At 39.6% G+C, this 27,338-nt stretch overlaps 7 protein-coding genes across 7 annotated transcripts; 4 read left to right on the top strand and 3 right to left on the bottom strand.

Annotated features, from left to right (window-relative positions):
- Positions 1 to 1,355: 1,355 nt before the first annotated feature.
- On the bottom strand, positions 1,356 to 3,676 carry BCR41DRAFT_339138 (OPT family small oligopeptide transporter; the record flags this gene model as incomplete). Its single annotated transcript, XM_022022143.1, has 2 exons — positions 1,356 to 3,315; positions 3,447 to 3,676. The coding sequence occupies 2 exons, from the start codon at positions 3,674 to 3,676 to the stop codon at positions 1,356 to 1,358; spliced, it is 2,190 nt and encodes a 729-aa protein (XP_021878909.1).
- A 9,561-nt stretch (positions 3,677 to 13,237) lies between these two features.
- Positions 13,238 to 13,774, top strand: BCR41DRAFT_398620 (DOPA-like domain-containing protein; the record flags this gene model as incomplete). The annotated part of the gene is made up of 1 exon (XM_022028982.1): positions 13,238 to 13,774. The coding sequence occupies one exon, from the start codon at positions 13,238 to 13,240 to the stop codon at positions 13,772 to 13,774; it is 537 nt and encodes a 178-aa protein (XP_021878908.1).
- Positions 13,775 to 15,033: 1,259 nt separating this feature from the next.
- On the top strand, positions 15,034 to 17,890 carry BCR41DRAFT_309253 (hypothetical protein; the record flags this gene model as incomplete). Its single annotated transcript, XM_022020944.1, has 4 exons — positions 15,034 to 15,478; positions 16,318 to 16,621; positions 16,793 to 17,268; positions 17,391 to 17,890. 4 exons carry the CDS (start codon positions 15,034 to 15,036, stop codon positions 17,888 to 17,890), a joined length of 1,725 nt encoding a protein of 574 aa, XP_021878907.1.
- Positions 17,891 to 18,121: 231 nt separating this feature from the next.
- On the bottom strand, positions 18,122 to 21,602 carry BCR41DRAFT_358205 (kinase-like domain-containing protein). Its single transcript, XM_022025004.1, has 9 exons — positions 21,469 to 21,602; positions 20,961 to 21,314; positions 20,523 to 20,620; positions 20,032 to 20,325; positions 19,874 to 19,933; positions 19,128 to 19,763; positions 18,888 to 18,987; positions 18,510 to 18,706; positions 18,122 to 18,404 (listed from the first exon to the last, which is right to left on the bottom strand). The coding sequence occupies exons 1-9, from the start codon at positions 21,545 to 21,547 to the stop codon at positions 18,186 to 18,188; spliced, it is 2,037 nt and encodes a 678-aa protein (XP_021878906.1). The 5' UTR covers positions 21,548 to 21,602; the 3' UTR covers positions 18,122 to 18,185.
- A 2,306-nt stretch (positions 21,603 to 23,908) lies between these two features.
- On the top strand, positions 23,909 to 25,631 carry BCR41DRAFT_388172 (hypothetical protein). The gene is made up of 2 exons (XM_022027971.1): positions 23,909 to 24,998; positions 25,107 to 25,631. The coding sequence occupies exons 1-2, from the start codon at positions 23,949 to 23,951 to the stop codon at positions 25,605 to 25,607; spliced, it is 1,551 nt and encodes a 516-aa protein (XP_021878905.1). The 5' UTR covers positions 23,909 to 23,948; the 3' UTR covers positions 25,608 to 25,631.
- A 507-nt stretch (positions 25,632 to 26,138) lies between these two features.
- BCR41DRAFT_358202 (hypothetical protein) lies at positions 26,139 to 26,669 on the bottom strand (the record flags this gene model as incomplete). The annotated part of the gene is made up of 1 exon (XM_022025003.1): positions 26,139 to 26,669. A coding segment is annotated over one exon (376 nt), but the record flags the coding sequence as incomplete, so codon positions are not given.
- A 351-nt stretch (positions 26,670 to 27,020) lies between these two features.
- Positions 27,021 to 27,225, top strand: BCR41DRAFT_398615 (hypothetical protein; the record flags this gene model as incomplete). Its single annotated transcript, XM_022028981.1, has 1 exon — positions 27,021 to 27,225. A coding segment is annotated over one exon (205 nt), but the record flags the coding sequence as incomplete, so codon positions are not given.
- Positions 27,226 to 27,338: the final 113 nt, after the last annotated feature.

The following is a 27,338-nucleotide window of genomic DNA, read 5'->3' as shown; positions in this document are numbered from 1 at the left end:
ACCTCAAAGGTTTCGGTTGTAAGAGAAGGTAAAAGGTTTTTTGTTTATCATGGAGGATATCCTTCAAATCTAAAATAGGAATGTAACAGTCCTCTTTTGTCAATTGCTTGTACACATGGCCTCAGCTTTGTACCACCTCGATTGTCCAGATTTATCAAAGCTTAAAGACTCATTTACCAAAAGAGATTCCAGTTTGCCTAATTAAGCATAATGCTGTTAAGCTCATCTTTTGCCCTTCATTCATTACATTACACATCCACACTCATTGGCATTTCCTTCACACCCCATCATACAAACCTTTGGTGACTGTTCGATGCTTGTTAGTTTTCCAAATCTACTCTGATTTCACCGTAATTTAGCGGAATTGATTAGCATCTCCTGAATAGCTGCCATCCAGAGGGACTACTTCGAATGGACAGGATTTTACTGTGTTGGTCAAAACAATAAAACTTGACTGAAAGTATACCAATCCTCAAAACATAAGGCATATAATGCCTCTGAACGCTTCAATAGGATTGTGGCGTGCTTTTGGAGTGCAGAAAAGACAACATTGTCTCTTTTGAGCAATAGAAGATATAGGATTTGTTCCTTGGGGCAAACTTTTTGAAGCCACGCTTGTTGCTAGTAAAAACACAAATGGTTCCCGTTTTCTACATACTTTCAGTGTTTCCACATTCTAAGAGCTGTGATGTAGCCAATAAGTGTTACATGTTTGTCGAAGCATTGACACATCCCTTGCAAAAGTTCAGATGTATGCTAAGAATATTGTTTAAGGGACGTAGAGTAGTCAATGACATATGGCAGTGTTCAGGTGTTTATACAGTGTCATATGGAGTCCGAACAGTCACCTTTCGTTACACTTAATATTCACAGTGCTTTCCATCTTATAAATAGAAGTAGAAAATAAAGATGCGCTCTGCGTTAAAATTACTATTATGATAGCTTCCTATTAAGCAGCATTTGGCATTGTGTTTTAATTTTTACTTTCTCCATCTTTTCTATTTCTCTTTATTACAGCAAGAAAGTAAATACCGATGATTATGGCTCAACGCTTTAGCGCTTCGACCATGGTGCATGCTTCATGAACGAAAGATAACGAGTTAGACTAATGAAATCAACATCCAGTCAGATCCAAGGGTTTTTTAAGATATAGTTTCGGCACTGCATCCGAAAAAATTAAGTTGCAAAGACGAATATATTATATACAAACATATCACGTTAGATTAATGAAATCGAGCTTTTCCTCTATTACAATACCAATAAACTAAACTGTAGAAGAATAACTTCGCATATGAACAAATATATACTTGACATTTTTATTACTAATAGTACTACCATTATTTTTTATTTGTTTCCTAAGCAGCTGGCTTTGGTGGAGCGGGAGCCGCAGGATAGTAAGGCTTTTTTTCCAATGGACACAGATCAGAGCGAGTACCCCACCAATCTACCATGGCTGCATCACGGATCGTGAAGATAAAGAATGACAGCAAGACCATAAACGCCACACCGGAATCAAAAGCCGCTGATAGCACATATGTAAATCGTAGATGCCATTCTGGATGATAACGACGAGCAAAGAATTGGAAAGCAAACCCGAGAGCTAACCAATTGGTATAATGGTATGCCTGTGCTGGAGGCATCATTCCGGTAGCGGCCAATAAGACTGGGATGTGGACATATTCCAACCAACTCTGAGGGTACAGCTTTTTCAAATAGTAAAATGGGATGGGGAGCACGAAACCAATCAAGAAGAAATAGTTGATGGCATTGTAAATGGATATGGAGCCGAACATACGATTAGGCGAGATAACACCCCAAATGACAGAAGCAGAATAGAAAGTGTTGGCAGAAGGGCAGGAGAAAAGGGCATTGTTTTCAGTACAGACATCCTTTTGGGTCCTCAACAACCAGTTGGCAGTCAACAAGTTGACCAAGCCAGCAATGACGGTGCCAAGAAGCTGAGCCCAGAACATGGCGCGTGGTGGGACCTTCATGTAGTGACCCAGCTTGAGATCGGATGTAAAAGTCATAGCCTGGGCCATGGAGATATAACCAAGGGTCTTAAAGGTAACATTAGCGATAGGACGCCCGGGAAGGATATAACCGATAACGTACTCGGTAATAATATTAAGGCCAGGCTGCTGATTTGTAATGGCCTGGATCAAGCCCACAGGAAGCGCGAAGAAAGCAGCAAGAGCGACAGCCAAAATTACGCCCCACCATGGAAGTTTATAGTCCCAGACCTCGCAAGTGATAACGGCAATAATGGTCATGACAATAAAGAGAGTACCGTACCACCAGTCAGGAACCTCAGGATAGGCCTGCATCAACTTGTGATGGATATCTTCAGAATGATCACGAGATTGCTTCCACTGCGCAACCAACTTTTGGCGATGATACAACCAGGTATGAGTGATCATAGAGGAAAGACCAGCGAAACCGATACCATAGGTCAAGGCAAAGAAGGTCGAGATACGGAGAGGACCATATTCCTGGTACTTTTTCTCATCCAAAACATTGTCAGTAAGGATAGCGGAGACGTCGTATCCGCGACCGTTCTCCTGAAATAGATGAGGAGTGAGGATGGGGAACTTCTTGGCATCCCAGAGATTAGTGTAGTACGCGATAGGAACCATGACCCAGGCAATCAAGAAAAAGCCAAGAGCAATATTAACCTGGGCCCACCAAGGAACAATTAAAGGTGAGCCCAAGAAGGCAACGATGTTGTTCCAGTCAAGAGAAATGGCACCAAATCCGAGACCACCAGCACCAGTGATCTGGGAGAGAACCAAGTTGTCAGGCTTGATCCAGCAGATCCAGGCAATAGAACTGAGGACAGGGAAAAGGAAACCTGGAATCCACTGGTAACAGAACATAGCAAAGGTGGCGACCAGGAAGAATCTGAAGCGAGACCACTGACCAGGAGCAAGTTCTTCCTCCTTGTGCAAAGTATTAAACAGGGCAACCTGGACCAAATTGGCGGGCCAGATCATAGCAGCAGGGTAGACAAGGTAACGGCGGAGGACACCAGCCATACCATAGCCTAACATCTGGGTGCAGAGGATAAGGAGGAAATTGGCAAGAAAGCCAAAGTCTTGGGCATAGAAGACCTTCTGGATGACAATGATATCGACAGCATAGGCAGTACCACCAGCACAGTTGGCGGTCAAGGCAACTAAGACGTGCTCTTTGATGTTGAAAGGGCCGGGGTTAAGAGGGCCAGCAGGGAGAACACGAGCCAAGAACTTGCCAAAGGGATATGACAGTAATTGGATGACCAAAGTAGTGATGGTCATGGGCTGTGTCCGGAACCAACTACAAAGGATGCATAAATAGTATTAAAATAAAAAATAGAAAAATGAGGCGTCAATTCATTTGAAACATTTATGCAATCAGCAGAACTCGAGATTTTGGGATGGAAGAAGTTTTAACTGCCGTTGACTTACAAGAACTGGTTAAAAAAAGAAAGAAGGATGGAGAAAAGGACAGCCATGACCCAGAAACGAAAGGTCATAACAGGAGTACTAGGGTCATCCTTGTTGGAAACGATGGCGGCGACTTCGGGGATAGGAGAGTTCTCCTCTTCCTCAAGGACAATAGACGAGCGTTCGATATCGTATTTCTCGTCATTGTACCCCTTTTCGGAGACATGATGCTCTGCTTTTTGATCAGACATGGATCGGAATAAATAATAATATAAAGTTGGGTCTACTAAGAGAAGAGAGGATAGAGAGTGAGAATAAGCCGTAAAAAAAAAAAAAAAAAAAAAAAAAAAAGTACAAAATTAGAGCCTAAGGGAAAAAATCGAGAAGAGAAGGACAGAAAAGAGGAGGAAGGTCATAGACAAGGAATCAACAACTTCGGGGGAAGAGCGCCTTTTATAAGTACCCAAATATAAATGTGTATGCCGTGTTATTGGACTAGCTGCTGTTTATATTCAAGTAATCAAATAAATCGAATATGGCGGTTGAATTGTTGTTCCTATTGAGAGTATGAAGCAGTAAAGGCAGGCAGACGATCGATTCCTTTAGTCAGTCCGGTTATTGTTACCTTGAGCTCGGACTCTTTTTTTTTTTTTTTTTTTTTTTTTGTTTTCCTGCTTTAATTTATTCAGTGAGAGAGAGTAAAGAAGCGTACAGTAAAGTGTCTGTCCATTTGAAAAGGAAATGATAGTAATGTTGATTTTCGATTTGCTTGTGAGATGAGGGAAGAAGAGAGCACTTTTTGAGATTGTGTTGGCATGTTGATAGCAGTTTCCATCTTTGGAACAGAGGGTCAGTTGGTCAATTTTCAAATCCAAACGGACAAATTACTTCCTTCCATTTTCAGACTGTCCAACTGTCCAACTGGACACTTTGCCAGGCCAGACCAGAAAACACGAAAAGATGTTTCATTTTCATAATACGAATACATCGATGTATTCGTTCAATATCCAACGTTGTTGTCTTCCACTACCTTTTTTTTTTTTTGACCTCATCAACATCATACTTCATCTCTCAGATGATCATCTCAGCAACTCATTCTACATTCATTCTGATAAATCACGTTTTAATCATAATTAAAGACCATAAGAAACCTTTTACTGTATTCTGTTCTATGTATTCGGTCCAAAAGGACATAAGACCCACCCACATGTCTACTATCCTATCCCTACTCATATCAGCGTACATTGACAGCTTTTCTTCTGTGAATTTGTGCATTAGCAACGTATACATGCATTTGGGCATTTGGTCAAGATCGATAGACCCTAACTGAAAGGTCTAGCACCTCGATTATTTTAGCCGGGAGGGAAGTTAACTTAACTAGAGATATACTTTTGAGTAATGATATTCAATTGAAAGGATTAGCCAATTAAAGCCCCAGATATATATTGATTTTATTATATATATTTATAATATATATATATATATATATTGTTTAATAGCTTATTTTGTCTACTCTTTATCATTTACATATTACAATTTAAAAAGTTTTTTTTGCCACTCTGTCTCCATCTTTGTATCTATCTTTGTGCTCATATTTTTTTCACTTTTCCCTCTCTGACTACTGCGTGCACAAAAAAATGGCCAAGAATGCTGACATGTTTTGTGTACGCAAGCAAAATCAGTGTTTTTTTTTATTTTTCTTCAAGTCGTCCTTCAAACATTTAAAGGAGGGAGGTAATGTAGGGTTAGTTTGAAAGAAGTGTTTTATGTTTTATTATTATATATATACTGTTTTATTTAATGATGAACACGGATTCTAGTTCCGATTGAGAAGGTCTATTGGAGGAGAAAAAGAATGAAAAGTGCGTGACCAAGTAGACTATCAATGCTCCTTTTCCTTTGATAGTTTATCACCCTAAGGGCCTTTCATTTGCTCCGATCACTGGCTTCTCATTCCTCTGCTCAAAAGTAGAGCCAGGCCGTAGAGAAAAGCCGAATTTTTTTTTTTTTTTTTTTTTTTTTTTTTTTTTAAAAAAAAAAAAAGCCGGGATTTGAATTGGATAGGTGGGCTCATATTCCCGAGAAATCTCATTTATATGTATATATATATACAACTTGTTTAGTTCAATATAAATGTTGGATGCATAAACAGCAAAGACTCACGACAAAGAAGTTTATAATTCCTACAGCCAAATCACCCTCATAGCAATTCCCTCCCTCAGAATCTGCTACTGTTGCAAAAAAAAAAAAAAAAAAAAAAAAAAATATATTTGATGCAGAATGCAATGCACAAACGTTGCATACAACTGTCCTTTTGGATACATGCCATGCAAATGTGTTCTCTCTTCCCTTGTTTGAGTAAAGTTGAGTGTTTAACAAAAGAAAACAAACAAAGGACACACTAAATAAAAGCGAATCGGAATGGTTCCATAAGATTAAAGTGTGAGTAGCTATTAGCCAACGAAGAATATAAAGAAATATTGTATTGTTTCTGTCCAATTCAAATAAGGGCTGACGAATAGTAAAACGAGAAAGTAAAAAAGATTCTCATTTTGCGTAATACAAAAGCCAAAAAAGTAATAGGCAATGGCTCTCTACCATTCTTTTTATCCATACAACTTTCCCTGAATGGTTCTTGTACCGCGTGACAGTGGAATAAAAAGGAAAGAACTTTCTATAGGGGAGGGATAGGATTAAAAAAGATATCGAGTCCAGTTGAGCATCTTTTTTTTTTTTTTTTTTTTTTTGCTTTGAGGAAAGGAATACAATATGGAGGTTTAACATAACAAAAATTAGCCAAGTTTCGATCACACCTTTAGTTTTAATGGTTGTTATATTCTTGCCTGATGTGCTGACAAAGAAAAGTTCCCTAACAAAGTCTTTAGAGTAAGCAGGAGTAATTCCAAAGGAGCCTTCTTATCCCTGCTTTTTCATGGCTTACTTACGATGTCCAATAGAAAAAAAAAAGGAGTTGGAGGTATATAGGAAATGGTTCTAGGAACAAATGAATTGAACGATGCCAGCCCATTACCACTGAAATGCTAATAAATGTTGGTACACTTTATTTTATTATTGTAAACCATTTAATCAACCTAAAGTTTTGCATAACATTTGCAACATGGCAAACGTGGGTAGTCTTCTTTACATCTGTATTTTCAGCCCTAAAGGGTCACCGATGATCATTCCACTCTAAACTCAAAAAGAGATCCATTAAACAGGCCTACTCAATGCTTTCCCTCATTTCCTTCCTTGCTCTCTTCGTTAGTATAAAAGTGTTTTATTTGTATATATATGGATGAATGCACGCGATGTCAACAAGTTGAGCGAAAACGGAAGGCGAGTGGACAAAATGGACAGGGTATGTAGGACCAGACAAGCAACAGATGCATCAAATTAAACATTGCATCGATGGAGCCTTTGTGCTATTGTGTATAGCTACTGCTGTGTTTTTTTTTTTTTTTTTTTTTTTTTTTTTGTTTGTTTGGATCCATGTTCATGTCCGAGAGAAGTGAAGAGGAGCCCTAACACTGCTCCATGTACTTTTTGCGTCCCATCCAATCAAACCTGCTGTTCACACGAATCCAGCTCACTCTTTTTCCCAAGAATTTGCCACGCTGCAACAACAATGGTGGGCTAGAACTCTTGTACATGTATATTTACATGTTATTTATTATATATATATATAAATATACTATCACACATGCGAGAATAAAACAATAACAACAGCAATAGTAAAGAAGAGTGACATTAGAATCCCAGCTAAACTTGTGTATGAACAAGTCCGAAGGAGGAGAATAAATGGTGTGCGTATGTGTGACCATATGATCAAGGTCACTGAACAAGCGGCATTCTTATCTCTTCTGGTTGCCATCTCCGGCGGTATCAAGTGTATCTAATACTACAAGAAAATGAAGGAAAATGAAGTAGAAGAGGGGTTGGAGTGAATCAACGAGCCATCAGTTAAACTGCTCTTCTCAAGCACAAAGTGAGGATGATTAGATGCATGTTTTAATTTGTCCCACCTGTATTTCTCATGAATACAAGAATCTAATTCTCTTAACTCTTCCCTTGGTCCTGCATGGGAAAATAGACCCCGAAGTAAATCCTTTTTTTTTTTTTTTTTTTTTTTTTTTTAATGCGAAGAGGAGGAACGAATAGGATGATCTAACTTTTTTTTTTTTTTTTTTTTTTTTTTTTTTTTTTTTTTTTTTTTTTCATTCTTCGCCCTCATTTTTCTTGAGATTTGCCCTACTAGATCCGTGCGGACGAGGTTGGGCCGTCGTGTGAATTCACTCTTTTTTAAAGATCCTAAATATTGCCTACACATCGATGGGAAATAAAGTTCTGTTTGCTCTTCTATTTTATCATCGATGAGACTTGATAGTCTACGATTTTAAACATTAAACGATAGTGATGATGATATTGCTAATGAGATATTTATATAATGTTTCGTATAATCAAGTGTCTATGGACTACGAGATCAATAGGATGGAGGAGGCAGGTATTGGGAGATTTTGAAAGAAAACTTACAGATCTATAATCTACAATGAATATAATCTATACACGCGTAACGCCGTGGCTCTAGATGTTTTCGCACAGTAATTTCACAGATGAAAGTATATGAAGATACAATACGGTATTATATATAATATATAAAGCATTTCTTTCTTTCAATCTTTAGGGCCATCCTAACATTCAACGCACGCGTTTTTGTTCCCAGGAACATTGTTGGATTGCTGGAAAGAAGGTTTTTGATCTGTAAGGATAGGAAAGGTGGCACCGTTTATTGGTGGACCAAACTATCACACGCTCCATCCTGTGTTCCCTTTCTTTCTCTTTCCTTTTCCACCTCCCTCTCTTCTTTGTCATCATGTGGCGTCTCTGTTCACTCAATTGCTGTCTCCATGGGAAATAAAACAAAGCTTTGTTGGCTCTTGGCTGTTGGACAAGTCGGAAGCGTTCCTTGATTCAAATAACCGATAGATGAAGATAATGAAGGCTTTTGGATTGTGAAGGCTGTAATGGTCATTGCGCCCTCATGCTGCTCATGCGTTGATTCTTCATTGCTCTTTTGTGTTATTGAGTATAAAAAAACTAAGGACTAAACAATAACTGCATGTTGGATATATGAAAACAAATATACATGTACAAATATGCAACTCATGACCCTGCACACATCCATTTGCTCTTTTTTTTTTTTTTTTTTTTTTTTTACTCATTAAGAATAGACTAGCCTAGCTCTACTTCTTTTTTTTTTTTTTTTTTTTTTTGTGTTCCTGTAATTCATTTGAATGCATCCATCCGTGTTAGCGAATCGGAATCCGATCCTTTAGATCTGTTGTGAAAAAAAAAAAAAAAAAAAAAAACTCATGCTTGAGTGGATAAGGGCATATCCGATAATGCATGATTTTATATACATGTACACATACACTTAATAAGAACGAAAGAAGCGATATGGTTTTAAGTTTTTTGTTTTTTTTCCTCATCCCTAAAGCCTGAGGTTAAGTTACGGAGTTGTCTTAATGTTCGATCATAAATGATATATATTAACAGACAATCAGTCAAAGCGCGGCTCTCTAGATTCTGTAGGAAAACCTCCCTAGGAGAGCGAGCTATCTTTTATGGCGCGCGTTCATGAACCTTTTACTATATATATATATATATATATATATTTTTATTTTTTTTTTATTTAACCTAGCTAGACTTGATCAGACTTGACTTGGTCTTGACCTTGACTACGAACATGGTTTTAAGATTGATTTTTTTAACTTACTTTTTTTTATGTAAGGCAACAACTTTTCAAAAAAAAAAAAAAAAAAAAAAAAAAAAAAGAGAGAAAAGGTATGGATCATCAAATACCTTTCTTTTTAGTAAATAGGTATCGGATGTTGTCATGAGACAATGAATGTGGATATATAAATGTTTATAGAATTCATTTGAAGACTTAGTTCAGGATTATATCTCCTATACCTCCACCATGACAAAAAAATAAAAAAAAGATGGTTTGGAAACATGATGCAAAAGTGTATACTCGAGATCAGATAACTTCATATTGTCCACATGTCTGCACAAGACCCCTACTACGATCCATCCAGATCATCTACTTCCTTGTCTTCGTCCCCCTGGCAGTAATTGAACTTACTGTTCCATGTTCGTTTTACTGTCTGGTGCTTGTACAAACGACATGTTTCATTTAGGGTGGCGTTGATTGGACCCCTTAACACCAGAATTCCACATGTAAAAAATATTGCACACATTGTTCAGCTGGTGGGGCTTGGGATTTGTGCGTCAAGGATCAAGGATAGATGACTTTTTTTTTTTTTTTTTTTTTTTTTTTTCTCGCGTGGTAAATACAGACAATCTACTCCAGTCACTAAAACCATTTGGCAGACTTCCTATCAAGCAAGCAAGGAATACCATAACATTGCATCCTTCCTTCTCCTACCAAATCCACTAAAAACAAAATCAAGAAATAGGGAATAAACAATTAAAAAAAAAAACTTTTCCTTTTCCATCATCTTTTATTTCCGCCATGAATCGAATTGATCTGAGTCTGGACGAAATCATCAAGACAGAACGTCAGGAGAAGAAAAAATCCAAAACACCAGCAGCGACAACAGCCAAGCCAAAGAAAGGTGGAAATGTTGGAATCCAAACTAAGAGTGCCGCCATCAGGACTGAGAAGGGCATTAAGACTGGCAAAGCCAAAGCTAAGGCTAGCTCACCATATGCTGTAAGCCCCTTCTCTTCTCGCTTGCTGAGATCATGAACAGTTTTTTTTTTTTTTTTTTTTACAAACCTTATGATGAGAGCAATGAGTGATGCACATGTCCTGTTTTGTCCTCATTATATTAGAATTAAGTGTCATCAGGAGACATCAAGCAAAAATGTGCTTTTATTCATCTCACCCATGGCTTTTATTATTATTTAATCATTCTTCACTGAATAGCGCCCAGCCATTGTGAAGAAAGAAACTGCACTGTTCACGGAATCGTACAAGGCTGCCACAGCACCGGTGACTCAGATATTCACAGCGGGGTATATTCCCAAGCCTGCCACATCCTTAAAACTGTTTACGACCAATTATAAGAATAAGCAGAACAAGCAAAAGGGATCATCAGGAGATGATGAACAAGAAGGAATTGATAGGCCCATGACAACTGCACCTTTGCGCCTTGTTACAACACAGTCTGTTAAACGAGAGAATGTTTCATCGTCAACTACATCAGGAGTAAGGGGAGGAGTACCAAAAGCGGCACCAGTGCAAGCTCAAAAATTAACCCTTACGACCAATCACAATGACCGTCGTAACCTTAACAGCAACAGCGACAATGGTAACAACAATAGAAATAACGTTGATCGTCATAGGGACAGCAGTCCGTATGAAGACGAACGTATTCCTACAGGACCTAGAAATCCCGGTGGTCCAGAAATGTCTTCATCAAGTGGAAGCCGCGGTGGAGATTACTATCGTTCTAATGAGAGGAACGATAGGGGCTATAGGAATGATCGTGATAGATATGATAGATTTGCTCCTGGTGACAGGCGCGGAAGTGGTAATGGAGGCGGAGCAGATGGCTACAATGAACCTCGTGGTGGACCTGGAAACAGTAATGGACGAGGCAACAATAACAACAACAGCGGTCGCGATACTATCCAGAGACGTGGCGTCAGCCCTAGAGCCTCGGAGCAGAGAGTATACCAGGATAGTCAGACCAATAGACCACAACAATCGCAACAACATCACCAGCAGCAACAGTATCAACAGAACCAGCATCAACATCAGCATCAACAACAACAACAACAACAACAACAACAACAACAACAACAACAACAACAACAGCAGCAGCAACAGCAGCAGCAGCAACAGCAGCAGCAACAGCAGACACAGTATTCTCAGCAGCAAGCTAATAGAATATCTGATGTGGCTAGAGCTACATCCTCCATGGATATGGACATGGATATGGAAGACAGCAATCTGTCCATCAAGGGATCTGCACCCAATTCAAGCGTCACATTTCGTGGAGAGAGTGGTCCTGTGACGATCGAGATTGAGAACCTGGACCCTGGCACCACAGCAGAGGATGTCAAGGTAAAATATCAAAAAACCAAACTTGGAGTTATTTCAGTGTGACCTCATGCTTGCATCGATAGCCCTTTTTTTTTTTTTTTTTTTAGTGTCCTCAGCTTCCACAATATGGCTAATATGCTATTGCTTTGAAACGATTTTATTGTTTATTAGTATGTATGTTCGAGATTTGGTGAGATCAGATCCTGTATCTGTATCAATGGATTTTCTCAAGTAACTTATGCACGGAAGGCAGCTGGTATTGCAGCTATTGAAAACTTGCATGGAAAGAAGGCTGATAATGGTATTGTACCAATAAAAAAAGAAAAGAAAAAAAAAATAGATTCACAGAGTTTGTTAACGACAAAACACCGAAGGAAAAAAAAAAAAAAAAAAAAAAAAAAAAAAGACCTTTCTGTTGTTTAATAATTCGTTTTGTTTCCTTGTTATGTTCCCTTTAGGCAAAATCCTGCGAGTGACTATGCGTAGGCATGCTATTCTTCATGAAGAGGAAAGTAACTCAGCAGCACATCTTCCAACTCCAATTGCTGGGCCAATGAAGATTCTGACCAAAGCAGTGCAGGGAACGTAGGTTATCAACAATTCATTTTATTTCTTTGTTTTTTTTTTTTTTTTTTTTTTTTTACCATTTAATATTTTCTGTTTTGGCTAAGAATTGTTTTTTTTTTTTTTTTTTTTTTTTTTTTTCTTCATCAGAATCACCAATGCAGGTACGCTGTACTCGGATCAGCTGCTTGCAGCACAGCACATGCTCAAGGTACAGCAGCATAGGATGGAGCAGCTACAGCGGGAAGAACAACGTATTTCATCGCTGCGCATGCAAGCAGGACCTCAGCTTAGTAACATTAATTCACTCTCAAGTTCAGGTGGTAACCGTGGATTTTTCTGAGCTGAGCCAAGCTGAGCCAAGCTGAAGCAATGAATGAATGAACGAGTGCTATAAAGAACAAAGATGTTATTGTTCACACGTTAATGATCCCCTTGCGTGTTTTTATTATTTTTTATTTTTTATTTTCTATTATATTTTCCCGCTTACTATTGTTATTTTGCGTTTGCTTTTTTGCTATTAATTCAACGTCTTTTGTTGTGCTGGAATTATTTAGTGTGATATAGTGTATAAAAAATTGCGTAGCAACAGTTGTGAAACCCATCAGATAAAAAAAAAAAAAAAATTGAGTTAAAAGGTTCAGTTGGTAGTTGGTATAAAAAAGGTTGTTCAACTATTCGCCTGTGACACTGCCAGGACATTCCATCATTGTAAACAAGGATGAAGAAAAGGAATGAGCCCAAATATGGATTTGAGGTTCAAGGGATGGATAGGAGCATTTCAGGCGTAGGGTCATTTAATTAGACCCGCTTGACTAAGTTTTAATGCCCAGAAATCGATGGTAACACTCTGGTAGTATTTTCCCTCTCCTACTTGAAGGCAGGATCCGGATGGGAGATGTGGAATAGCGTGTGAAAGAAAGGGAATGTCTTGATTTGTCAATTCTGCATGCACGCATGTGTGCACAAAAAAGAAAAAGTTGTCCAAATTTGACTTTCGACCTGGTACAACATCTGATAACAAATCTTTTTTCTTTTTCGCACGATTCATTCTTATCCCTCTCTCCTCTCTCTCTTTCTCTTTCTCTTTCTCTTTCTCTTTCTTTTCTTCCACCTCCTTTTTATTCAGGAACAAAGAACATACACACATATTCACATATTACATACAATGCAGCTCATGTCTGGTCAAACTCCAAGTTCCTCTCTTCACCCCTCTTCATCTTCATCATCGTCTCAACAACAACAACAACATAATATCTCCTCCAATAACCTCCAATCCGAGTACGACAATGAAATCAAAGAGTTTCACTTCCATGTCTATTGGTTCCAAACCAATGTAGCATCTTATGAGAGCGCAGTGAAGCTTCGAGAACGGATCTTACAACTTGTGAAAGAAGGCTTCTTTAAGGGGGTGGTCCCATTGAAGAATGGAATTAACACAGTTCCTCGAGGACCTCATCCTGTTGGAAGTTTTGAAGTTTGGTGTGCTCGAGAAGATTTTGCAAGGTGCTATTCTTGGTTTGTATTGAACCGAGGCGCTCATTCCATCTTGATTCACCCCTTGACAAAGCAAGAAATCGAGGATCATTCTTCAAGAGCTGCCTGGTTAGGAACCCCTGTACCATTGGATTTGTCAAGATTGACTCCTTTTCTGGAGGAGGTTCCCTCACAGTACCCAGAATTGGGCTTGGGATATAGTGCACCCACTAACTAGACTCTGTAGCATTTTTTTTTTTTTTTTTTTAAAAAAAAAAAAAAAAAAACATAAAAACAAAAGACAAGCTCATACCAATTGAATGCATGAGATATTCGTACAATATATGTCAATAAGTGAAGGTTTGCACAGCAAAAGTGAAAAAGCAAAAAGACAAAGATGTACCAACTCAGAAACAGAAAGAGATTTAATGTAATAATGAACTGGCTGTGTGTGTGTGTCGAAGTGGCTTTTTTTTTTTTTTTTTTTCTCAGAATGCTGCTCAGCCTCTTGTTTGATTGAAGAGGAAGCATGGGAAAGGAGCCTAGAAAGTCTTTTCTCCAACTTTCAATTCTGATTCCCGGAAAAGAAAAGAAAAGAAAAGAAAAGAAAAAAAAAAAAAAAAAAAAAAAAGAATAAAGAAGAGGGACTCTTAAAGAAGTATCTACCTCTTTTCAAAGCAAAGATATGGAGCCTTTTCCATTCTAAACATCTCTTTGATAGGCTTTGAAAAGTTGTCAAACTAGTGAAGCCAGTCACGACTTCATAATGCTAGTGAGCAAACATGTTTTCTGTCAACTTCATCTATTTCCCGCATAAAAAAGACACAGCGCGCGAAAACTCTTTCTTTTTTCTTTCCTCTCTACATCCTTTTTCCCTTTTCCTTCTCTTCCTTTGTGAAGAGACGTTTCTCCTTCTTTCTTGATTTAAATAACCGGACCTCCAAGATGTATCCGAATCCATACCAGAACCAGAATCAGAATCAACAAAACGGTTACGGCGGTTTTCCTCCACCCACTTCGCCTCCTCCCCAAAATTCTCAATATCAACAAGGATCCTATGCTCCTCCTCCTGGACCACCACCACCATCTACTTATCCAGGCGTTGCCGGTGGGACTTCAGGCTATCCTCCACCTGCATCTGCACCTTATGGAGCACTACCATCGGGAGGATCCTCATCAGGGATGATGTACCCCCCTCCAAGCACAGGATACGGAGGTGCCCCAACGTCTGTTCCAGTTCCAGCGCCTCCTCCCAATGGGATGTACCCTCCTCCACCAGGACCCCCATCCAGTCAGTCTTATGGAGCACCAAGTCATGTTCCGACTCCTTATCCAACTGGAGGAATGCCAACTCAGGTTCCGTCTCCTTATCCTAATGGAGGATTGCCACCATTGCCCACTCCACCGTCAGGGCCCTATCCCTATGCTCAGTCACAACCATCATACCCTCCACCTACATCACCTGCTGGAAGCTCTGCGATGACGCCGTCTTATTCCATGCCAGCGATTCCTCAGTTCCCACAACCACAATATCATCAGGCTCATCAAGGCCATCAACACCCAAATCAGCAACCTTCGACCTTTGCGTTCCAATGTGGACCATTGTTGCGGTACCAAAACCTAGATATCCATAATGGACATTGGATTGGATCTGTATTAATGGTTGCGAGACCTGAAGCCATTGGACAGCCCCCACCAGTCTTGACCTGGAATGATGGTCGATCAACGCCTCAAGTAGTGATCGGTCAATCGATTGATACTTATAACCAGTCGGTCTTTTGGAGATTTGCTCTGGTGATTCCTCAGGATCAGCATGGAACGAAGAAGATTACCTATTCCATCAATGGGGGACCCCAATATTGGTTCTTTGTCGCAGGAAGGACAGAATCGTTCAGGTGGATGTTTTATTCCTGCAATGGATTCTCTTCTAGTACAGACGCTGGTATGTTTTATATTATTCTCTCATCATCATCAACATTATCATTTTATTTTTTTTTTATTTTTTATTTTTTTTTCTCCGACACTGGGGTCTAAGCAAAGAAAACAGGAAAACAAATCTGCGCCAACGACCTTGAACAACAAACACAAGGAGAACAAAAAAAGGGGAGAGGAAACGGAAAAAAAAAAAAAAAAAAAAAAAAAAGGTGTCCGAGGTCATTTGTACTTTTTTTTTCTTTTTTTCTTTTCTATTCCTTTACTTCTTCATAATACGATATGCGCGCTTTCATTCCTCATGGGTGTTTTCTTTTTTTTTTTAGTATCTTTTGTGGGAGTGGAGAGGATGGTTTTAGGTTATAAAAAAAAAAAAAAAAAAAAAAATGGCTGTGTGCACAGATGTAAAAAAGTTATTCCTTTTCTGGGACTTTTTCCCTTTTGTATTTCCGCCTCCTCTTTCCTCAATAAGCGTTTTTTTTTTTTTTTTTTTTTTTTTTTTATTATTATTGCTGTAATATAACGTTGAGGTTAGACAAAGAAGGAGTGGCGTGGAGTAGAGTACCAGGGATAACTCCAGCCCATGTTTTTTTTTTTTTTTTTTTTTTTTTCTCACTCCAACACTCCATGATAACTCTTTATTTCAAATTTTGTGTACGAGAAATTCCGAATCCCGAATAGGACAGTTTTTTTTTATTTATTGGAATGGCACATGCTAATGTATTTACATATAATGTTTTTCTTTTTTTCAACATCAACAATACACCCTGAACTGAACAACGAAACAAAAAACAAAACAAATCAAAAAAAAAAAAAAAAAAAAAAAAAAACTCTGAACAAATCCGACAGTCGCTCTTGGAGGTGCCAATCCCTTGTGGAATGATGTGTTGGCCAAACACACAGAGCAACCTTATCACGTCATGATCGGAGGAGGCGATCAGCTTTATTGCGACTCACTCTTGAATGAGAAGGAAATGGTTGAATGGTTGGCCATTACTTCGGTCGAAGGACGAGAGAAGGCCTCCTGTAGAACTGAGTGGACTCTTGCAATTGAGAACTATTATTTCAACCGATACTGTCATTGGTTCTCTAAGGGTACCTATGGTCAAGCCCTTGCTGCCATCCCTACCATCAACATGTGGGATGATCATGAGTAAGTTACAACAGTTGTTGTAAAAAAAAAAAAAAAAAAAGAAAGAAAAAAAATGGATTCCAAGAGGAGAGCTTTTTTTTTATTTTTTTATTATTATTATTATTATTATTATTATCTAATATGTATTTTTTTTTTTGTTTTGTTTTTCTGTTTATTTGTTTGTTTGTTCAGCACTATTGACGGCTATGGCTCATATCCAGAATCGACTCAAAAGAGTCCTGTCATGTCAACCATTGGAGCGATCTCACGTCGGTTCTACTTGTTATTCCAACATCACACCACTCCAGCATTGGTTCCCCAACATGGATACTTCTCTGCAGGTATTGGCGAAAACATTTTGACATCCTTGGGACCGACGACCTCGATCCTTGTTTTAGATGCTCGTTCAGAACGAACCAAGAACATGGTCTGTTCCGATCAGACATACGATTTAGCATTCGCCAAAATGTATCATGAAATTCCTCAAGGAACTCGACATCTCTTGGTTCAGCTGGGTGTTCCCATTGCTTATCCACGTTTAGTCTTTGCAGAGAATTTGATGAGTGGTGTCGGAAATGTCTTGGGAACTTTGGCTGGTGCGAAGAGCGTGGTCAACAAGTTGAATGGGGAACCAGAGTTGTTGGATGATTTGAACGACCATTGGACTGGTAAAGTCTCTCTTTCTTTCAAAAGAAGCAAGATAGATATTTCTGTATAAACTCTTTTAAAAACTAACGATTTTTTTTTTTTTTTTTTTTTTTTTTTTTTCTTCCCACCCATCTTTTAACAGCCAAGGCACACAAGGCGGAGCGTAACAAGTTCATTACTCGTCTTCAGAACTTTGCTAACGACCGTAAGATTCGAGTGACGTTCATTTCCGGTGATGTCCACTGTGCAGGTGTGGGCCGATTCCATGCCAAGATCTCACCACCAGAAAACGATCCTCAGTTGATGTATCAAGTGATTTCTTCTGCGATTGTGAATGAGCCTCCTCCAGATGGTGTAATCAGGTTGTTGCATTTCCAGGATAAAGTCCATATCTTGGAAGGTCGTGTCAAGACCTATGAAGACATGTATCCCATGTTCACTATCGACGTCGATGGAAAGCCTCTTCAAATGGATAAACTCATGCCTCGTAGGAATTTCTCGCATGGCTACTTCAATCCGCACACAGGTGGTTTAGACATCACCATCTTTGTCGAAAATGTTCGTGGTGGACCCGAGGGTACCCCTGGTGGTGACAGGGGTACGAAACCATACACGATCCATGTCCCACGCTTAGACCCATAAACGTCCAAATAAAATTAAAATTAAAAATAAAAATAAAAGTAATTAACACACTGAACATGGTTTTTTTTTTTTTTTTTTTTTTTTTTTTCAGTTGGGTTTCTATGAAAACAAAAACAAAGAAAAGCTTTGAAAGAAAGAGGGTATTAGAGGGTTCTTTTATTATGAGCTTTGGGGTTTGTAAGAAATGTGAAGAGGAATATATAAAAAAAAAAAAAAAAAAAAAAAAAGTATTGTTACAAGAAAAATAAGAGTAAAAAAAAATTAATGTGAACACAAGTCAGTAAGAATTTTCTCTTTAATGTCGCTGACTTTCTTTTGCAGCCCTGATGAGAGGTGCCAGCGTCCTGACAGAATGTGCTTTTGTAATAAAGGGATGTTTCAACAGTGCCGTTGCAGTAGGTCGCTTCTCTGGATCTACTTCCAAGGACAGATCCAAGAAGCTCTTAAAGTCTGTTGACACCTTATCCGGCTGCTGTAGCGTAGGTGTTCCATTGGTCGCAATCAAATACAATGCCTACAGATATTCATGAATATATTGGTTAGTTATAGCAAAGTAAAAAAAAAAAAAAAAAAAAAAACTTTTTGTACGTGCGCTTATCCATAGTTTGTTTTCACCTACTCGGAGTGGGTTCTCATTCAAGTATGGTGGCTCTCCTTCCAACATCTCAATCGCCATGATACCTAAAGACCAAATATCGACCTTGGGTCCATATTCCTTGCGGGTCACTACTTCAGGTGCCATCCAATAAGGAGTTCCAACCATCGTTGTTCTCTTCCCTTGGCTTTCCTTGAGTTGTGCACAGAATCCAAAGTCAGCTATAAATATAAAAACAGAAACAAAAAAAAAAAAAAAAAAAAAAAAAGTGAACAAGCAGGAGTTAGATGGCCAATATTTTCAAAACATATTTATGACATTGTATCAAGAAATGGCATGTAAAACTTGTGCCCACTTTAACCTTTTTTTTTTTTAAAAAAAAAAAAAAAAAAAGAAACATACTCAGTTTGATATCTCCATTAAGCGCCAGGAGTACGTTGTCGGATTTAATATCACGATGGATAACGCCTTTGGAGTGCAAATGTTCCAAACCCAATAGAACCTATAAAGAGGGGAAAAAAAAAAAAAAAAAAAAGTCAAGTCAGTAAGGTACTTACATTTCCTTGATATTATGTCTTCTACGTTTACGTTTTTTTTTTTTTTTTTTTTTTTTTTTTTTCCCACGAAAAGCCTCAATCATACCTCGCGGCAGACTGCCCCAATCTGAGGATCAGCCATCTCATTTGTAGTGACCACTTCTGTCAGACTGCCTCCTTCCATGTATTCCATGACAACCCATAGATCTCCACGGTACAGGAACGAGTCGATGAAATTGACAATGTTTTTGTGGCTGGATTCCTTCATGACCAAGATCTCGTTGATAATTAGATCTTTCTTGGGTTGCTGTTCCAGATTCATCTGTTTGATAGCAACGGACAAGTTGGTTCCAACCTGATATGCTGTATACACACCTCCAGAGGCGCCCTGTCCAATCTTGACCAAGTTGCGGTACAACTTTGTTGGATCTGCATCTGTACAAATGGCCTGCAATCGACGAATCACCTCTTGTGAGCTTACAGCATCCTTTTCTGCCTTCTTTTCACGGAGCTTTGTTGCAGTGCTAGGTCCAGTTGAAGCGCCATGTCCAGCTTTGGAGGAAGGGACAACAGTTGTGCCTTGATGATGGGGTATCTTCTTCGGCTTGGGTGGAGGCACCTTGGGCGTGGGTGCTGGCAAGGGCGCCGATACTGGGGGAGCCGGAGGCAGTGGTGGCGGAGATGATATGGGCGAAAGCTCTTCTTCCATCTTATCCGGTAGTTCCTGTTTATCGCCCGGTACCTGTTTTTTTTTTTTTTTTTTTTTTTTTTTTTGAGAGAGATTGACATTAATGCGATGTCTGTGTTTTTAAGCTTATGCAATGTTGCCTATACAAATGACTGCGGCCTTACCACCTCTACCGGGCGGACAACTGGAGGTTTCTTAATAGGCGGTAGATTAGGGGGTAAACGCTATTTCACATGACATCAAAGCACAGTCAGATCGTCATTTTTTTTTTTTTTTTTTTTTAATAGATATGCACAGCAACAATGACAATCGAATGACTTACAGTATTCTCAAATACAGGGCGAGGCGCAGGTGTTGGTGGAGGGGGACGGTCACGGCTAGCGCGGTCGCTCTTGGGTGAAGGGTATTGCTTCGCAGGTGGCGGTGGTACAGAAGGCTTGGCGGCATACTTTGCCTCGGCCTGCCCAAATTTCTTCCAGACAGCATCGTTCTGCTTGCCTTCTTGACTGTCAGTGTAAAATCCAATGATGTCAATGACCGCCTGTGGGTGTGCAGCCTGGTCCTGCTTTGAAATTCCGGACTCTTGCAACAATTGTTGCCATTCCTTTGGCAGACCCTAAAAATCAGGTCAATGCGACGATTTCAAATAAAAAAAAAAAAAAAAAAAAAACAATCCACACGGACACATCAATCTCTTTGCTTCATTTTTTTTTTTTTTTTTTTTTTTTTTTTTCACTTGTCCAGGATAAATCAAAAAAAAGGGTTTCCTGAGGTTCTTTGGTGGTGAATGCCTCTGAAGATATCTGCACTTACTGTGAATTCGCCAGTGTCGAGGTTATAGCCTACATGTGTCAAATGGACTGGGTTGTAGGGCGAGGAGATCTCAATCTTTTTATCTGATGAGAGCAAGTCTAGAAGGAACAAGAGAGTAAAGGGACACAAGTATTTTATGAGCATGGGATCAAAAAAGATATACATGGTCCTGTCATCCATGTTGCTCTTTCGCATGTGCCACATTCGTCAAAGACAGTAAAGAGTTTGGTCTGTGGTTTTCTTTTTCTTTTTTTTTTTTTTTTTCTTTTTTTTTTTTTTTTTTTGTGTTGTCCTGATTTCTGTACTGCCCTACTCTGCTTTGCCCTGTCCTGTTTTCGTATAGTTTTGTTCACTTGGAGAGAAGAATTGCCCATCCTTTCATGTGTCCTGTTCTCCGTGTTTATGGGTATCGGCCTGGAAGAGTTCTAAAGGACGTACCTGTCATGGAGTTCATAAAGTTGCTTAAGACGCCCTTGAAAGTGGAGCGGTTTGATGGATAATCAGAGGGGTCAAAGCTGTGGTGGGAACGAGAAGATTTTGGCGAAGATGACTGTGAGGTCAAGCTGAAGTTGTTATCTGAATGATTGGATCGTAACGAGTCATGGGGCGTATTCAGCCTGGAATTACTGCTGTTGCTGTTATAGCTATTATAGTTGCTGTTGCTGTTGTTGCCGCTGTTGCTATAAATGTTGTAGGCATAGCCTGACTCGTTTTGTCGTGATGGCTTTTGTGGAGGAGGAGGACCTTTCTTTGGCGGAGGAACCCTTGGAGGTACTGGTGCTGATTCTCTATCTATGAAGTCGTGACAAAACAATACGTGAATAAAAAAAAAAAAAAGAAAAAAAGAAAGAGAGAGCAATAAGCAAGTCAAGAGCTGTATCTTTAAAAAAAAAAAAAAAAAAAAAAAGTGAGAATAAGGAGAGCTGTGGAGTATGTTATTTCTTACTGGAAGAGGTAGATGGTCTTGGTGGTGGAGGGGCTTGGCGCTGAGGGACAAGGCCGTCTGGTGAAGGAATCATAGACATTTCAAGGTGTGAGAAGAGGAAAATGAATGGATAAAAAATAAAAATAAAAATAAAAAATAAAAAAAAAAAAAAGTCAGCGAAAGGAGAGGAAGAAAGGAAAAAAAAAGGAGGCAGAATAGAAAGAACGTGCGATTTATAAGATTTATAAGAGGAAAATAAAATAAATCAAAAAAAATAAAAGGGTCAGTTGAGCTTGTTGTAGTTCGTTCGTTTTTTAGTTTTTAGTTTGTGAAAAAAAAAAAAAAAAAAAAAAAAAAAGAGTCAAGCATGGTTCATTGGGCCACGAGTTTTTTTTTTTTTTTTTTTTTTTTATTCTCCATGCAAAGGTGAATAGCAAATGAAGCAATGACATGACTCTTTTGGACAAGTAACTCTCAAACACACTAAATAAAACTCAATAGATGTCTCGGAGTGGATAACGTCCTCCGTCTTGGGAATATTATATGATTGTTATATATATTAATAATTTGCCACCACAAACTTACCAGGAAGTGGCGGCGCAGGTCGATTACTACTCAAGGACGGTCGTGAAAGGTTCCTGGGCAGTGGAACAGGGGACGTAGTTGAATAGTAACTGCTACTGCTGTAGTTGCTATTGGTATTGGCACTACTGCGATTGTTGTTCATGTCGCTGTTGTAGCCTGGGCTAGAGCTACTGTTGTTAGGGTTGCTATGAATATTGCTGTCATTGTTGTTATTGTTGTTATTGTAGTGGTGATTCAGGTTCAGACTTTGTAGACTACGGATACTGTTGCTATACTGAAGAGGGCCATTGCTACTTAAGGAAGAATGTTTACTATGGTTACTATTGAGACTCGAGTGTTTATAGCTGATAGGCGTATGGTATCCATGGGGCTGATGACCATGATCAAAACTTTGTTGATGACTGGCAGTGGAATTGACGCTGTCCCGTGCATTGGCAGTGGTGGCTGTGGCAGTGGCAGTGTTGATCTGGGTAGTGCCAGAAGTTGGAGACGACATCTCAAAGAGAGGGGAGAAGGAAAGACGGAGAGAAGGAAGCGAAGGAGGAGGAGGAGGAGGAGAAAGAGGAGCCGAGTCTGAGGACGAGGGCTGATCCGAAGTTGGGGAGGCAGAGGTGTAAGGCGAAGAAGAAGAAGAGGGGAACGTGCCTACAGAATACATGTTGATTGTTTGTAAAGAAAGGAAGGTTTTATTTGTGCAAAGAAGCACACAAATTTACTTTTTGTTAATGTATCCAGATGAGTCGAATGAAGCAACAGATGTAATTTAGAACTGAATGTCAATTTGAAAAAAGAAAAAAGAAAAAAGAAAAAAGAGAGAAGAAAGAAATGGATAGAAAGGAAAGATGGAGAGAGAAAGCCAAGAGAGAAATAGAGATATGAGTGAGAGCAAAAAAAAAAAAAAAAAAAAAAAAAAAAAAGCAGCTTGTAAGCCTGTCTATGAACGATGAACCAATCCATATTCAACATTCACGTCGATGTGCATTGACATCAACAGATGAATTACATGCATGAGCTGCACACATTCATGTGTGTGTAAATGGTTCTTCTGGTGTTGGAGAAGAAAAAGAAAAAGTCAAGAGTCTTTTTCCATGATTGCTGGGTGATGTGATACGATGCAATGCACGGATGTTGTTCTGCTGTCGAATCGGATATATCGGATAAAAAGGACAGACTAGATTCCTGAGGTGCACCATTGACATAACACAGAGTTACCCAGGGAGCAGAAAGGGCATTGGGGGAACGAGAAAGATTCCTTCAAGTGGAGATGACTTATGATGATGCAAAAGAAGAGAGCACAGGCGCGGGTCTTTTTTAGTGCTCCTAACAAAAATACAAAATGCACAAACTCATTGGACAGTATGATATCGCGATTGCTAAGCAAAGAGCAATGTCTGTCCGTAATGTGATAATGTGATAATGTCTCTCCACCTCATTGAACTCTAGAGCCATTACCCTTGTCCCTGATCCTATTACTCAAAGATCGGTGATCTAGTTCACACAAGAGAATCACAGTCATCAAGTCCATCTCCACCATTCGATCCCTATCCTTTGGCGCGTCGTGTAGTTTCGCATATCCAAATCAATTTTAAATGAACACACCGATACTGCTATCCCTCTATCCAGTAATCGCTACATTGCCCTACTACCCGCCTCTTTGTGTAAAACTTCCTTGACACCAGAGGGCAGATATTCCTTTACTTCTCTTGGTCAATCCATCAATGGTGCACATGTTACATGACATAGACCTCTCTCCCTAGTTACACCACTGCTTCCTTGCCTGTTCAAAACTTTTTTTTTTTTTTTTTTTTTTTATATATATTTATGTATTTATTTTACTTTTTTTTTTTTTTTTTTTTTTTTTTTTGCATTCAATTCATTCCTTTTTTAAATCATTCCCTCATTCTTCTCATTTGACCATGAAGGACGCGAACATTGAAAAGCAATATGCCACCTCAGGGGCAAGACTGAATAACTTTATCCGAATGGCCATGTTTGTGCTCCTTGCCGCAGCCCTCTTCCAATCAATTCTCACGCCCATTAGCCCCAGACGTGCCTATTGGTGGTCCAATATCAAGAATCTCGGTCGATCGTTACAATATCATGGTCAAGATATCAACGCCAACTTTTTCGAAGGTTGGTATTTCAAGATGGTTAAAGAAAATGAAGGATCCGATCATAATAACAGTACTGTACAAGGGATGGCCGTCATCATGGGCATCTATCGACCTCCTTTGGAAGCTCAAGACCATCAACGTGCACATGCCTTTGTCTTGCCGCTCGGACTCTCTGGCCCTGAGAAGTATGCTTACTACCGCTTCCCAACCGAAGAATTCGTCGACTTTGGTAGTCATCTCCCTGGCGAGGAACGTGCGTTTCGCATTCGCATCGGAAACAATTTGTTTGCACATGACGAAGTCATCCTTGACCTTCCTGTCAAAAACTTTGAGCGAATCCCAATTGATGAACTCGAGGCATTTTATGCTGTCGCAAGCGCCGAATATGGACTCCAGTACCTGCAACAGGCTCGTCGGGAGAAGAAAGCCCATGGAGAAGGTGAAGAAAAAGTTAATGAGCAGCCACTTCCTTTGACATTCTTCAGAGGCCTATTCCCAAGCACAGCACAGCTGAAGGAAGCAGAGCTACTGGAACCGTTTGCAATCAAGGCTCACTTCAAGTTTCCTGCTAAAACGCAAACACCCCTACCGAAATCGCTTTTGTTTCCTACTATCATGGGTATTACACATTATATTCCATTCCTTGAATGTAATCATGGTGTTGCCTCGTTACAGCATCCCATCCAATACGGTCGAATTATGACATTATATGGTAACAACTCGATCGTATCCGAAGCGACCTTTGATGGTGGCATAGGCTACATCGAGAAGGATTGGGGAATTAATTTTCCTTCCACATGGTTCTGGGCACAAACCAACATGTTTAGGAAATCTCCAGGGTCATCAATGATGGTAAGAATGATATGTCTATGCTCAACTGTTTTATTAAATCTAAAGAGACGACGCTTTCGCATGTTAATTTTTTTTTTTTTTTTTTTTTTACTCTCCTTCTTGCTGTAGGTTTCGGGCGCGTCTGTGCCTTGGTTGGGTCCTGATGTTACTGACTGGATCGCCACACACCTGCCAAGGGCTTTACCGCTTACAAGATTCGCTGGGATGTTGATCATCTACTATGACGCAGCCTCCAAGACCCTATACAATTTCTCATCATATATGCCCCTAGCTCGTATCAAGCATCTCAGATTCGCCTTGGATGTGGAAGCAGGCACTCAAACAATGTCCCTTCACGCGACAACTAAAGATCCCAACGGTAATTTATGGGAGAGAGTAGCTTTAGAGATCAATGTGACTAGAACGATGGGCACAGGATACCCATTACGTGCTCCAAATCGCATGAGGGGTAAAATGGCCGTAACAGTTGAAGAGACTGTTGTGGCCAAAACTCGAGTCAAACTCTGGCGCGTTCGTTCGGGAGAGGTCCTTGTAGATGACGAAGGAATAGGAAGTGGGGCTGAAATCGTTGGCGACGCCTTATGGTTAGAGAACAGGATTAACTCGTAGCTATTCCATGCATAACTGCAATAGAAAAATAAATAAAAAAAAAAAAAATCTAAACACCAGACTGTAGTCGATGCAAACTTAGTCCCCTACGGCCTCTTGTGGAAAGATTAAAATGATTCCGACGAGTTCCGCTAAAATCTCCGATGCGCGCATAGAAATAATGTCAGCCCAACCAAGGAGCTGCAGTGCATTTATATATTTATACTCCAGAGGTCTGCACTTTAGTCTATGTAGTTTAAAGTTCTAAGACTGTACATGTACTCAACCAGCAATCAGCAACTGACCAGAATTTGTGACGTCTAGAGATGCGGCAGTGCTCTTAGACCTCCCCCAAATATCAATGTCTTGTTGAAGCGGTCTTGAAGAAGAGAGAGTAAGTGGACGCTATTAGAAGAAAGACAGCCATGATGATAATGGTGATGGTGATGATGGAGGAGAAGGAGTCGCGTCTTTTTTTTTTTTTTAAATGTGTCCAGACTCGCTTCCTATTTGACCAGTTGCAAACACTACAAGTAGTCTGACTATTGCATGCCCCAGAACTCTTTCATTTTATTTAAGATTGGAGAGTTGACAACTCATCTTTTTATTGCAAAAAAAACTCTTTCGTGAATCAGTAAATGGGCGGTAGAAATACCACCACGGATATGCCTACATGTACACGCGTTTTTTTTCCTTTTTTTGTACGGTTATTCATCAATTGAACGAAGTGCCTTCATGAGACCAACAAACTCGTTAAAGTCGAGCTCTCCATCCCCGTTGGTGTCAAATTGCTTGATGACATTAGCCAAGGTCTCATCAGATACGTCTTGCTGAATCAGTTGCTTGAGCTCGCTCGTGGCAATGCGACCATTCTTATCCTTGTCGTAGTTTGCAAATGCTTCCTTGAGGTCAATGATTTCTTCGGGAGTGAAGTCCATTTTTAATGATATAATGCGTGGGGTATTTTCAAAAATATAAAATGAAGAGGAAATGCGCGTTACAGATGAATGGCGAATTGTTGTGAAGAAGAAGGATGAGCTTTTCTTTCTTTTCTTTTGAGCATTTAGCAATGGAGTGAGCATGGTCCCCTCTCAATTGAAGAGGGCCACTAACCGGTCACACAAAAACAAAAAAAAAAAAAAAAAAAAAAACGTTGGTGTGCGCCACAGGAAGGTATAAAAGGGTCCCTGGATCGATTCTCTTGCTCTTTTTCTTCTCTTCTTCTTTTTTTTGTTATGTTAACCTTTCACGCGACAACCTCCCGACCCATTCCCTACCGGAGAGGACAGCCCCGTTTTCGTACCCCACCTTGACAGACTTTTACTTTCTTTTTGTTTAATCTGCACTATCTTTGTGTTTCTAGCTTCATTATTTGTTGTATCCCCTGTATTTCTACACTTGCATTTTTTTTTTACTTTCCAATCATTCATCATAATGCCTTCTCAGACTCGTCCTTCACCTGCGGCCTCGTCGTCGAATATTCAGGCTGCTAACCCTCATCCTCCTGTTACTGGCGTCCCTTGCGAGCAACCCAATGCCACTATCGCTACGTTGGTCTTTCGAGATGGCACCTCTTATCAGGGTATCTCCTTTGGTGCTGAGACCAAGAGCATTGCCGGCGAGTGTGTCTTCCAGACAGGTATGGGATCCATTGCATTTTGCATTTGAGCTTCGACAGTTTGCCCCATTCGTGTGAATATCCCAATCCTTCTCCATCATTGTGGGGTAACAAGCCGCGCACAGATCGCGTGT

The sequence above is a fragment of the Lobosporangium transversale genome (genome assembly GCF_002105155.1).
Source record: "Lobosporangium transversale strain NRRL 3116 chromosome Unknown BCR41scaffold_33, whole genome shotgun sequence".
NCBI classification, from domain to species: domain Eukaryota; kingdom Fungi; phylum Mortierellomycota; class Mortierellomycetes; order Mortierellales; family Mortierellaceae; genus Lobosporangium; species Lobosporangium transversale.
Note: the sequence above shows the minus strand (reverse complement) of the source record. Positions and strands in the feature narration are given on the sequence as shown.